Source organism: Sinocyclocheilus rhinocerous, unplaced genomic scaffold, assembly GCF_001515625.1.
Source record: "Sinocyclocheilus rhinocerous isolate Xijiao unplaced genomic scaffold, SAMN03320098_v1.1 scaffold257, whole genome shotgun sequence".
NCBI classification, from domain to species: domain Eukaryota; kingdom Metazoa; phylum Chordata; class Actinopteri; order Cypriniformes; family Cyprinidae; genus Sinocyclocheilus; species Sinocyclocheilus rhinocerous.
Window position 1 is genome coordinate 78059 of NW_015634026.1, and position 13785 is coordinate 91843.

At 35.3% G+C, this 13785-nt stretch overlaps 1 protein-coding gene across 1 annotated transcript in view; it reads left to right on the forward strand.

Annotated features, from left to right (window-relative positions):
- LOC107745209 (proton-coupled amino acid transporter 4-like) overlaps positions 1 to 13523 on the forward strand; it is a 23484-nt gene extending 9961 nt beyond the window's left edge. The window contains exons 7-11 of the mRNA XM_016559066.1: positions 2019 to 2103; positions 2306 to 2569; positions 3677 to 3775; positions 4786 to 4955; positions 12669 to 13523. Of these exons, the coding sequence (XP_016414552.1) occupies positions 2019 to 2103; positions 2306 to 2569; positions 3677 to 3775; positions 4786 to 4955; positions 12669 to 13062 (1012 nt within the window). The 3' untranslated portion in view covers positions 13063 to 13523. The remainder of the gene's footprint in view (positions 1 to 2018; positions 2104 to 2305; positions 2570 to 3676; positions 3776 to 4785; positions 4956 to 12668) is intronic.
- The last annotated feature ends 262 nt before the right edge of the window (positions 13524 to 13785 follow it).

Genomic DNA, 13785 nt, shown 5'->3' on the forward strand with positions numbered 1-13785 from the left:
ACTGCGCTTTGCATCCGCTTTCTGCTGATTGCTGATCGAGATTGAATCACATGCTAAATGGCCGACTGACCCGGTACACTCTCATTCATTTCAAGATCTCTCTCGTTCAGACTCAAAAGAAACTCGTTCAGTGAAGGGCGTATGCGTTCACTACATTCAACAAATCACATGCTCGATCACATCTCATACTCGAAGGCTATTGGCTCGAGGTTTAATCATTCTTTGACAGGATGAAACAGGATTACGTGAACAAGAACGATTCATTCACCTAAAAGATTCGTTCAAAAAGAACAATTCGTTCACGAACGTAACATGACTACATCGTTCAAACTCATCAGTTTTGTTGAGTGCGTGCGCGTTCGCTGACTGAATTCCGGACTCTTGCGAATTCTCTCATCATAACAAAGCGCAGATGTACGTACAATGTAAGTAAGAGATTCATTTCACAGTGTATACAGCTTCAGTGATTATAACCATAGTTTTGTTTTTTTGAGAGTGCTTAAACTCGCGATAGATCAATGTTAGTGATAATGTCACTTTCTATATATAATTTATTCGCTGTTTTAAAACCGTGGAAAGGAAACGTTATATAATTAGCAATTTCTAAAATTTTTATTAAATTGTAATCACGTTAAATACAAATTCAGTCCCATTAAAACATTTTTTTAGCCTACATGACATCCATGTCTGGTTCTTGCCTAAAAAGACGGGTTTATGATGTTTAATACATTTGGCTGCTTTTAGCCTTACCCTGGAGTTGGTTCACCCTCCGCCTATGAATATATTCATTAGAGAGCGGAGAGACAGGACGCTGCCTGCAGTGATCTGATGTCCCACACACAGAGAGACCTCGCGCCCGGAATCTTAAAAAAATCTGTCCTACCAGGAAATGCTGCCTCATTTTTATCTCTGTCCAAAGATAATATCATGCATACTGAAACATAAACCCATGATGAAGATGCTACTACTACTACTTAAAAAAATTTATAATAATAATAACTATTATTATTATTATTGTTATTATTATATTTAAATAATATTAAATTGAATTAAAATGAACAAAAATGTAAATAAATTAGCATTTTATATAGCTGAAAATTCTCTCATCATTCACTGTTTTGAATGATATACTGCATACTGAAAATTCAATTCTATACTATAAGTACATTATTATACTTTATTAATACTGCATATAAAAAAGTAATTAAAAATATACAAAACAATTAATAAAATATAAACATATAAGAATAATAATTATAATAAAAATTATTATTATTATCATTAAATAATATTAAGTATTAATAGTTAATATAGCAAATAAAGCTATTTATTATGTCATCAACGACTCACCCTCATGTGTTTACAAACACATAAGATTGTTTGTGAAAAAGCTTGAAATCACATCGCTATTTTTTATTTATTTATTCATTTTTTGACACTTTTTGGTGCTTTGGCATCTTTTTAAAAATCTTAATTCATGAAAAAGACCTTGATCTTTAAATGTTTTTTTAAAAATGGGTTTCGAACAACATAGGGTTGAGTAACTCATGATGGAATTTCAGTATTACTTACTTAATCATTAAATATGTCAGCATTATTTATATTCTATTATAGTTTATATTAATATTTTGAATTAGCTTTTATTTTCATATTTTTTTAGATACATTAAATATATTTTATTATTTGTGTATTTTTATTTTTTTATAAAATTTCATTATTATTTTTATTTCATATTTTCTTAATTTTGTACTTAGTTTTGTACTTTTTAAAAAATATATTTCTAAGTAGTTTTGTTTTTATTTCAGGTATTTATTTCCATTTGACAGTTTTTAGGTTTATTTTTAATTTAAAATTTTTTACTTAAATTAATATAATTTATTATTTCAACATTTCCAGTAGTTGGAAATTTACCTTTGTAATTTAAATCTATTTAAATTTGATCTTATTTCATCTTTATTTCAATAAAGAAAACAGTTTTTAATAAATGTAATTTTCACTCAAATCAATATCTTTTCCAGGCACTTGGTGAATTTCTTCCTGGTTTTGACTCAGCTGGGCTTCTGTAGCGTTTATTTTGTGTTCCTGGCTGAGAACATTAAACAGGTATGTGCAGAGAGTAGAGCTCCAGAAGTTCATTTTTTCCATCAATTAACTGATTTTGATTATGTGATGGAGCTGGAGCCAATGAAAATGAATAGAAAGACACATTTCCAGAATGAAGACCAGCAGCTGCCAATCACAGCTCTTCTTTGAATGTAACAGCCAATCAAACTCTTGAAGTCACAGCAGTGTGTGTGTGTGTTAGGTGATGGAGGGAACTCATCTGAACAGCTCTGTGGAGACTGTGCTGTTATACTCCAACAGCTCAGAGGAGGGTGCCGTCTCCCCCACAGCGTCTTCTGTCGCCGTGGCTACAGGGCTGGACCTGCGGCTCTACATGGTCTTCCTCCTTCCCTTCATCATCGTTCTGACCTTCATCAGAGACCTGAGGAACATGGCTGCCCTCTCCGCCATCGCCAACCTCTGTATGGCTGTCAGCCTCGTCCTCATCTTCTCATATATACTCAACGTAAGTGTGTGTGCGTGTGTGAGAACTGCGCGATTTGAGGGAAAATTGAAGTGCGCTTTTTTTTTCCCAGATTAAAATTGTGATTGCGATTTAAAATACATTTTTTATAAAGCTCCAGGTCTGCTGTGATTATATAGCAATATGACTATAAAATAATAATAATAATTATTATTAATACTACTATTACTACTAAACAAAACTATTAAAATAGTAATATTTTTATTGTATTATTTCACTGTAAAATCAAGTATTTTATAAAATTATGTACTAAATAATAATAACAATAATTATTATTATTAAACAAAATGATTAAAATAAGAAATATTATTGTGATATTTAACTGTAAAATTATAAATCAAGTTAATAACCAAATAAAATAATAATAATAATGATAATTATTAATGACAAACTACAAACGCTACTCTACACTGCTCAAAACTCGCGTTTGAATCATCAGTGGCAAATTCTTTAAATATAAAAAACGTACTTACAGTCTGTGAGTCAGAATAGCCGGCATTGTAGTCTACCAGGATCAGGAAACAGTCCTCCATAAAATGTGCTGCACACATCTGAATATTTGGGTTGAACTGTTCTGGAACAGTTTTGTAAATACAACTTAACCACTGATTTCTAGTCGTGTCCTCTTTTGGAAGACCAAACAAAGTAGTTTCGCTTTCACAACGAAACAAATGGCAGCCTTGAGTGAGCGGAGGCGGGCGGGCTTGCGGCAACCACATGTGGCAGTTTCGACCATATTGCCATATTGCACTTTTGGTTTTCTTCTGACCTTGTGTGTATGTGTGGTCTCATATATCCACTTTTGTAGTCAGGAATCCTCATTGTTCAGCCTAGGAACACGACTGATACAAGCCTTTGCATGCAAATGCTCACAAATTGCAAGAAGCCACCAAATCACATTGGAGGCATTTTTCTGTATGCATCAGATTGTCAGGGCTGTGGGCGGCTGACACTGGATCTTTACATGCATTGTTCCTGTAATGTGTGTGTGTGTGTCTTTCATCCTCTACTATGCTACAAAGAAAGACTGCAATTATAATCCTGATGTGAAACTATATCATACCTTTTACCATCTCTGGCTGTCTGTAGGATGTGAGTGATCCCAGACGTCTGCCGTACGCCTCCACGTGGAGGAAGTTTGCCTTCTTCTTTGGAACAGCTATATTTGCCTTTGAGGGAATTGGAGTGGTGAGATGATGAATCAGCTTTTATTTACGTGATTTTGATTTGACGTTGCCTATGTAATTTTTTATTTTTATCAGTTTTTCCTTTGGTATTGAAGAAATTAGGTATAATTATAACACACTAATTTGAAATTGTAGTAATATTTTAAAATATTACTGTGTTTATGATCAAATAAATGCAGTCTTGATGAGCATAATAGATTTCCCAGCCCCAAACTCTTGAACAGTATGCTTCTTGCTTTTTCTATGGTCTAATTTTACATTTTCATAACCCTTTCCCCCCTTTTTACATTATATGTATAAAAAAAACTACAGGTGATAAGATTTCTTTCAAAAACATTCAAAATTTCTATTGTTTTTTCCTTTGGTATTAAATGTATTATTATTATTATCATTATTATCTTTATTAATTAATTTTTTACACTGAGCTAGTTGCAATGCAGTATGGGATTTTTTAAATTATTATTATTATTATTTTTTTTTTTTTTTTTACATTTACATTAATATATCTGCTTTTATCCTAAACATCTTGCATATTTTCAGTGCAATATTAAAATAAAATAAAAAATAATAATATGCATTTTACATCTTTCCCCATAATAACATTTCTATATTTTTTCCTCTTCTGGAAAGTCAGGGAAAGACAAAAGTGGATTTTTTTTCTTTCTTTTCACCATTAGAACTAAAAAAATCTTTTTTTTTTTCCCCCCAAAGTTCTTGAAAATTTTATTAAAGCATATTAAACTAAAGTGCTGATACTTGCAGATTCCCTGATTCATGCATTCCCTGGGAACTGAACGCATGACCTTGCCGTTGCAAGCGTCATTCTTAGCTGTTTGAGCTACAAGACCCATGATTTGTTTCTGAATTTGATCAAAGGAAGGCTTCTTAGAAGACAGCATCATCTTGCACACTACTTTTTGGACTTGGCTTTGTGCATGTGACGCCTGGAGCAAAGCTTCACCGCCTACTATTCAATCTTCTGTATTTTTCTCTCTCGCTTGCTTTGTGTAGGTTCTTCCATTGGAGAATCAAATGAGGGAACCGAAGCGATTCCCTCAAGCCCTCAACATCGGCATGGGCGTCATCATCGTCCTTTACGTGACCCTGGCGACGCTGGGATACCTCCGCTTCAGAGACGACATCAAAGGAAGCATCACGCTTAACCTTCCACATGATTCCTGGTAAATATGCCACATACGCACTTAAAAAGTCCGCCAGTCATTAGAGAGGTGATGTGAATTTCTCTGAAAGTTCAAAAGAACAGCGTTTAGTTCACATTTGAATTATAAATGCCTTTACGGTTGATTTACTTTAATGCATTCTTGCTGAATAAAAGTATAATAAAATAGTATAAATCAATACAAATAAATTGATACACATTGAACTTTAGTGCTCATGTGGGAAAGTCGGGTTCAATTCCGGCCTGCATCATGTTCCAATACGACTCTCTCCAAAAGCTGAAAAATACAAATGTAAAGTCCCATCCATCACATCTGAGTGTTACGTCAGTTCAGTTTAGTTATCGCAGCACTCTGCTATAGTGGAGTTAAATTCAGAGAACCAATATTAAACTCCTGGCTGGAGTCTTTGAAGCATCCTCTGCGTTCACTGTCAGAAACATCTCGAGTGATTGATCGCAGCTCACAGCGACTTAAGATCAAATTACACATGCTCTCATCCAAAACACTGTGAACCGCCTCAATAAACAGCATTTTAAGGCATCATAGTCATGTCTTTTATGCTGAAAGCAATCCCAGAATCCATTGTCTCAAGCTCAGTGAAAACAAAAAATGGTGAATCAAAAGAAGAGAAAAGTTGTATTGCAAGCATACTGGTATTTTAATCAATAAATTCCATTTAAAAAATAGATCTGCACCATTAGTTTAGTATGTAGGCAGTTCATCTTGTTATGCTCCTTATTCATCGTCCTTTTTGTTTCCTTGCTGTTTTCTCTGCACTTCTTCCACCCACCCATCTATCCGTTCGTTCTGTTCCTTGCTTCCCTCATTTTTTCCCTATTCCTATCTTCTCCTCATCCTAATCCTGCCTCGAGTATTCACTGGTGATGAAAGGAGAGATAGTGGAGGTTTGTTCCCCTCCCAAAATGATGGATGTATGCTGTGAACCATTGTAAACCTGAAGGCTTTTGGATTAGTTTGATATATGTTTTTTATCTTTGGAAAAATTGAGTCCGCCACTGAACCGTGAACCACCCAGAGACCTAAAATATGAATATAAATATTTGTTTAACACCGTCAGTCATGCAGGTACGAGTGAAAGAGCGTTTGCTATGAAGGAAGAGAGGAAGAGAGAATGTTGCAGGAATTGTGTGCACACGCCAGAGAGTGAATGAAAAAGTGAGTGATGGTGTGTGTTTTTGTTTTAGAAACGGAGAAAAATGGAGCGAGACTGTGTGACGCAAACTGTTAAAGAGCAGGTCATATGGTATTTTAAAGTGTCCTAATATTGTGTTGGAGTCCCCTTCAACAGGTTTAAATGCATCTAAGGTCAGAATATACATTTAATATTAGAGTCATTTGCCAATGATTTCTAAACGGTTGTCAGTCTATCAATCCAGCGTTTATTCCATCCATTCATCATTCTATCCATCCATCCATTTTTCATTCATTCATCCATCCATCGTTCATTCCATCCATCCATTGTTAATAATATCCATCTATTCATCAGTCATTCACTCCTTCATCCATCCATCCATCCATTGTTTATTGTCAGTCCATTCATCCATCTATCCATCCATTGTTTATTCAATCCATCATCCATTTTTCATTCTGTCAGTTCGTCCCTCTGTCCATCCATCCATTGTTCATTCCTTCATCCATCCATCCATCCATCCATTCTGTCCATCCTTTATTCCTTCATCCATCCATGCATTGTTCATTCCTTCATCCATCCACTCATCCATTCTGTCCATCCTTTATTCCTTCATCCATCCATCCATTGTTTATTCCTTCATCCATCTATCCACCCATCCATTCTGTCCAACCATTGTTCATTCTATCACTCTAGCAATCTATCTAGCTTTCCTATGGTTCAAACTATTCTTTGAGCTCACTATCCATCTATCTCTTTAGTCATTCTAGCTATTTTTATCATTCTATCCATTGTTCTAGCTATAGTTTTAGACATCATATCAGCTATTAGTCTATTATTAAAGCTATTGTTTTAGCTGTTATTAATAGTAACTATCATTCTACCTCTTGTTCTAAGCACCTATTGTTCCAGGTATTGTTTTTGCTATTTATCATTGTAGCAATTTTTTTAGCAACCTATCTTTCTAGCAATCTACCATTCCAGCGATTGATGTTGTAGCCATCTATCGTTCTATGTAGATACAATCTTTCTTCCTTCCTTCCCTCCCCAGTGGCCCTGCTCACTATTCATTTGTCGGTCTTTTGTTCTCTCCATCTCTCTGGTCTCCTTGGACATATCACTTTCTCCGCTTATAAGATTTCTTTTATTGCATCCATGACTTTCTTTCTCTCTTTTGTCTTGACTTGTCGGTCACTGGCTGCTCCTTCTCTCTCTTCAAAGTTTCAAGTTGCAGCATGGCGACATGAAAAAACATGGACACCATTATTTAAAGAAAAGAGCTTATATTTTTAAAAGGCTGGGAAAAGTCATAAGAATAAATGCAATTTTGAAGCCCTTCATGCTTTATGAGCAAATTGCTCTTTTTCAAGGCAGTCTATAAAATCTTATCCAGCAGTCACAAACACCTGAAAAATTAATGACTTCATTAATTGTAAATGATTTTAAATTAAAATGATATACAATTTAAATATATTACTTGTATATCAAATTAAAATTAATAAAAAAATATTTAAATTTAGAAAATGTCAAATATTTTTTATTCGTATTAAAATGTGGATTTTTTTTTTTTAAATGTCTACAAAAATTTTCATAGGTCAAAAGGTGTGTTTTTCTTTAATTAAATATATTTTTAGAGAGATGATTCTAATAATTATATATAATTTGTGAATACAGAGTTTAAAGATTAAAATTTTAAAATAAAGCAAAATAAAAAAATTAAATAAAAAAAATATTAATTTAATTATCTAACATTTATCTTTAAATATCACATGCATCTTGTAGGTCTGTTGGAGCATTTGATGTTGTATGTAGCTCTTCTGAGGAAGTTCTAGAAGAGGCCCGTGGAAGTGCTGTTGAACGGGGTAATGAGCTCTGAAGGTTGCGGGGTCTGTGGCCCGTGTTGGTAGATAAAAAGATGAAGTTCTCATTCTGTCACTCGTTCATGCTGTCTTTTATCTCTCTCTGTGTTCTTTGTGCCTGACGTGCTTCCTCCCTCTTTCCCTGGCCCAAGGCCGTCACTGTGCTGTGATAGATTAGTGGGCGTGTTGTGTGTATGGGTATACGTGTGTGTGTGTGGGTGCTGTGTTTTATATAGTGTGTTTGTGGCCGTGTATGTCTTTTATGGTGTGTGTGAGTGCTGGGGCAGAGTTGAGGGACTCATTCAGTGTCTTCTCATTTATCTCCGTTTTCCTGAGGCTCTGTGAATTATTACCTGCCTGCCCTACGGAGACAGGCCCATCATGGAGCTCTCCTCTGAGGCCTGTCGCAGAGCTCCGTGATAGGGCTTATCATGCACCTGCATGCTGAGGCCCTTCGTTCCGAGACGTTCTCCAAGAAGCCTCTGGCTTTGAGGTGTTTGTTTAGGAAGTTAAGTGGTTAAGGCTCAGTGGTAACCCAAAGGTTGCTGGTTCAATCACCTCAAGGATCAAGCTATGTAATCTCAGATTTATGCACTTTTCATGGTTATTATAGTCTTATATTTTAATTAATATTTTGAATTTGGTTTTATTTTTGTATTTTCCTTAGCAATTTTGTTGTGCATTTTTGTCATTTTTAATATTTTATCAATGTCTGTATATTTTTTTATTGATTTATTTAATATTATTATTATTATTATCTTGTTTTATTTTAATTTTAATACTATAACAAACTAAACAAATTTGTTCAGTTAGAAAATGTATTAAATAAAATAAGAATAAAACTAATAAAATAAAATAAGAATAATTTCACAATAAAATTACTGAAATAGAAGTTTAATAAAAAAAATTTAATACATTTATTAAGATTTTTTAAAAATATTTTATTTCAGTTTTAGTTAACAATAAGGCTGACTATATATTTAGATATTATGATTCTAATAATGATAGAATTTATGGATAGTTTAAAATGTAAAATTAATTAATAATAAATTAATATAATAAATAAATATATAAAATATAAAAATACAAAATAAATTGTAATCATATTGAAATTATTTATTTAATATTTATCTTTAAACTCGATAACGCTGACTTAGATTGTCTCTAAAACCAGGGTGCGAACTACGGGGGAGCTAGGGGGAGCTCGGCTCCCCTTAATAAGACATGGGCTCCCCTGAAAACGTGATTTGTGAAATTTTGGGGGGTCTCAAAAAATATTGACAATGTGTTATTTTGACATGCAATTTCAGTTTTGTGTAATGTGAAAATTGAAATTATTTATTTAATATTTATCTTTAAACTCGATAACGCTGACTTAGATTGTCTCTAAAACTATTTCATATTCACTCTCTATGAAGTAGCAATAGTGATGCTTGCTTCATCAGTACCCATAAAACATCACATTCCTTAATTATTATTCATATTTGGTTATTTGCATTCTTGTTTGTTCATTTTTAGATTTCTATTTTGAACATGGGTCCATGTGTTGGTGTTGGTTTATCTCTCATATCATGTACCAAACTGTCAAACTATCCTGAGGGTGGCAGTAGCACACAGAGAGGAGAAACTGAAGCGTTCATGCGTGTTTGTGAGATAGTGTTCAGAATGCATGAGTGAGAGCGAGAACCCAGTGTGTGTTACATGTTACTGGTTTCGTCTGCAACAGAGAGAAGGAGAGAGAGAGAGAGAGAGAGACAGGGAGAAGATGTAGCTTAGAGAGCAGGTGTGTGACACTTCACACTCGAGTCTCATGAATTAAACATATGTGTACAGCCTGAGTGTGTGTGTGCTTTTTATAAAAGGCTGCTGGGAACGTTTGCAGTCATTCCACTAAAAGCTGTATGTGTGTGTGGATATAAATTGTTGTGCCTTTGTTTTCAGCGAAAAGGGAAGGGGTTTTGTCTTCCACATCAGCAGAAAAGATGAATATTGATTTTTGATTTAGTCCTTCAGCCACGATCCTCTGCATACACCCGTCCACAAACCACAAAACAAATCAAGAGTTAAACACACACACACATTGCAGTTCGAAACCACAGCGGTTAAATTGTGAAGTTTGTGAAGTTAAATTTGTGCTTTTTGCACAAACTGCTCAGAATCTGTCTCCATCTGCATCTTTTTTTCTTTATTATAATTAGTGTTGACTATAAATATAAAACTTGGATATGCAACATGCCTTGTAGTGCAAACAAGCAAAATTGAGCAAAATTTTGGCCCTAGCAACCACTCACAACACCTCAGCAACACCATAGCAACCACCCACAACACATTAGCAACTGCATTGTAATGGTGTACTAGTGATGGGAGAAATTAAGCTTTTCGAAGCATTGAATCAATTGAACCAATTGCTTCGAAAAATGATTCCATGTTTCGAAGCACTTGAAACAGCACATGCTGACGACAACGTTGTAAAAGCATCAAGAACTCAGACCAAACTTACAAAACAAATGTAAATGTTTTTTTAGAAATACAATTTTTTAAAATAAATAATAAACACTTAAATACTATTAAATATTAGTGCTTGTGTTGTGTTTTATTTAAGTATAATCAAACCCTTAACACACAATGAAGTAAATTAATTATTTAATTAATTAATTGATTTATGTAATTATTTAATTAAATACGTGTTTTCATTAGAGCGGCCTATAAAAACCAGCAGGCAAGAGTAGTGTTATCAGTCAGGAGAAGGAGGTGGATTTAATTCTATCGTAAGCTCATTTTGTTATTTTTAAGGTATGTGATTTGTAGGTTGAAAGTACTGAATGTTTTTACACATTTTTTAAATTATATAGACATATGTGTTAAAGGGAACTTATCTTTTGTTTAACCCACAACATCTGGCCCTGAATTCTTTATTTTTTTATTATTCTTTATTTCATGTCACATGATTAACTGGGCAACCAGAAGTGGTTCATGGGTTCACTTTGAGATCAACACCCCCTAGTGGTGAACCATCGGAGTTTCGAAACAGAGTGACGTAACAAAGCTTTGTTTGCTAAAATCACGTGACCTGACCGGTTTTATACGCGCTCCGAAATACTGATTCGAAACAAAAGATTCGCAAATGTTTCGAAGCTTCGTGAAGCAGTGTTTCGAACGCGCCCATCACTAGTGTGTACACACCAAAAGTGAATCAACTATTCGCATAGTGTTATCATTCTAGATTTCTCACGGGATGTTTCGCGTGTCACTCGTTTGAATAAAATTATCGTGTAATGCTATCTTTACATGTCAACCTGGATGTCTCAATAAGCTATTCGCTGATTGGTTTCCGCAACAATGCATCATGCAAATTTTCCGCTGGAGTTGAAATTTTTCGATTGAGACATATATATTGCGTGTGCGCAGCAATCGCGTAGCCTGCCACGAATTTGCGTCTTTGCATTGACTTTGTATGTAATCTACTTGCGCGAATAACAACATTCGCTTTTGGTGTGCACACATACTATAACACTTTATATATGCGTGATAAGGCTGCGTCAAAAGATGATGATCATGTATCGACGATAGCCAGAGATATTATCAAAATCATTTAATAACGTCAGTATTAAGACTATTTGGTATTTCCAATTAATGTAGGCCTGTTACATTCTTATTATTAGGGCTTTTTTATTCAATTAATATTATAATTAATTTCCTCTGCAATAATGTCATAGCGCATCAACGCATAACTGACTCGCTGTGAGGATAACAAAAGGTTAGGCTATTAAACATTTCATTGAAAATGTTTTAAAAAAGGTCTTTTAAAAATCTTTTAAAATGGGTCTATTATAGCTTACAATGAATTATAGGCCTATAATTAAAATTGTTAACACTGCAGTCATCAATGAAATTTAAGAGCAGCTTTATTTCAAGCACCGACTTTCAAAAACAACCTGTAACACGAAATACGTTTCTTCTCATTTTTATCATGTTCAGGCCACAAGAGAAATATTCAGGGATTAAATTAAAACCGTTATATACCGTTATCAGCATATGAAGTAGATTCGTCTCTCATCTTCTCTGAGAGAATATGTGCGGTTAAGGCTAGAAGGGATACAGCTAAAACTACTGGGCATGCGCACATCAATATAGCGTAATTTTTGTCACACTGTGTTTTTGCATTATTGTAAGGGGTAGGTTTAGGATTGGGGTAGGTGTAGACGTTAATAAAACACAATCTAATAGGTAGAACATTTTATTTATTGTTAGCTTCCGGTTTTAGCTGTATCCCTTCTAGCCACAACTAATATGCGTCGTTGCCGAACGCGCCATCAGTTTTTACTTTCACTGGTGAAAGTTTTTCACCGGCATAAGTGCTTGTATAATATCCATTGGCTTGTCTTCATGGTTTGAAACAGAAATATTTCCAATATCGCAACGGCCCCCATGGATTTGCACTACGCCACTGCCAACACATATTCTAGCGATCTGTCCACCCAAAACCCCTTATTACAATTATTTTTTTTTTTGAGTAATTTTAGTACTTATTTCAATTACTTTCCAAGGCAACATATTGAATTTAAGTTTTTCATCTAAAATACAAAAAATGTTTTTTAATAGTTTTAGTTAACAATAACAAAACTGCAGAACACCCTTGCAACTACATACAGTGCCATAGCAACCAGCAGAAACACCCTAGCAACACCTTGGCAAACCACTCAGGCCTGTCAGAATCGTGGCGTTGAGTTTCAGCACTCATGTGTTTTTTTTTGCAAAAATCTCATTTCTCCCTTCCTTTCTGTCTCCATCTCTCTCTTTCTTAGGCATAACAGCAGTCTTGATACCGCGGTTAGATCTGGTGATCTCATTGGTCGGTGCGGTTAGCAGCTCGGCGCTGGCACTCGTCTTCCCGCCGCTGGTGGAGCTGGTGGCATTTCCCAGTCAACCTCCTCCTCTCCTGCTCCTCAAAGACCTCTCCATCGCCGCCCTCGGCTTCATCGGCTTCCTGACAGGGACCTACGTGACGCTGGAGGAGATCATTTATCCCGACGACCAAGGACAGACCCGTCTCCATGATGACAGGAACTGGACCACACCCACTACCTCACCGCCCTGAAGACCACGCCCACAAACGAAGGACCAATCAAGGCACAGTTCCATATTTAAAGGGCACAGTGTCATTTTGAATACTGTAACGGCACAGACGCTTTTTTTTTTTTTCTTTTGCTCTGGGATGGAGAGCTTGTCTTATAAGGGTTGAGGTGGTTTTTTATAACTCAATTTGTTTTTCATTCCACAGGCACATGCCCGAGGTGCGTGGCTGTAGTGTGGATTGTGTGCGTGTGTGAGTGAGTGATGGTGTGCGTGGGAAATATTTCCTCCGTACGGCCTTATGAACTTTCCATGACTCCACCCTGTTCTAGATGGAATGGCTTGGACTCCATCAGGTCGGTGGAGCATATAGCATGACGGGCCGTCAGCATTTAACACTGAAGGAGAGCGCCGGAGAAATATTGCACACTGTAAAGAATGTCCGCTGACTAGACGTATTATTAATAAACCAATTGTTTCTCCTGAGGCTTGTGATATTTAATTTTTTTTCTTCGTTCTTTTTTTGACTGCTGCAGTATTCAGGTGGAATAATGAGTCTTTTATTTAAAGGGATAGTTCACCCAAAAATGGAAATTTGATGTTTATCTGCTTACCCCCAGGGCATCCAAGATGTAGGTGACTTTGTTTCTTCAGTAGAACACAAACGAAGATTTTTAACTCAAACCGTTGCAGTCTGTCAGTCTAATAATGCAAGTGGATGGGAATCACGGCTTTGAGAGTCAAAAAA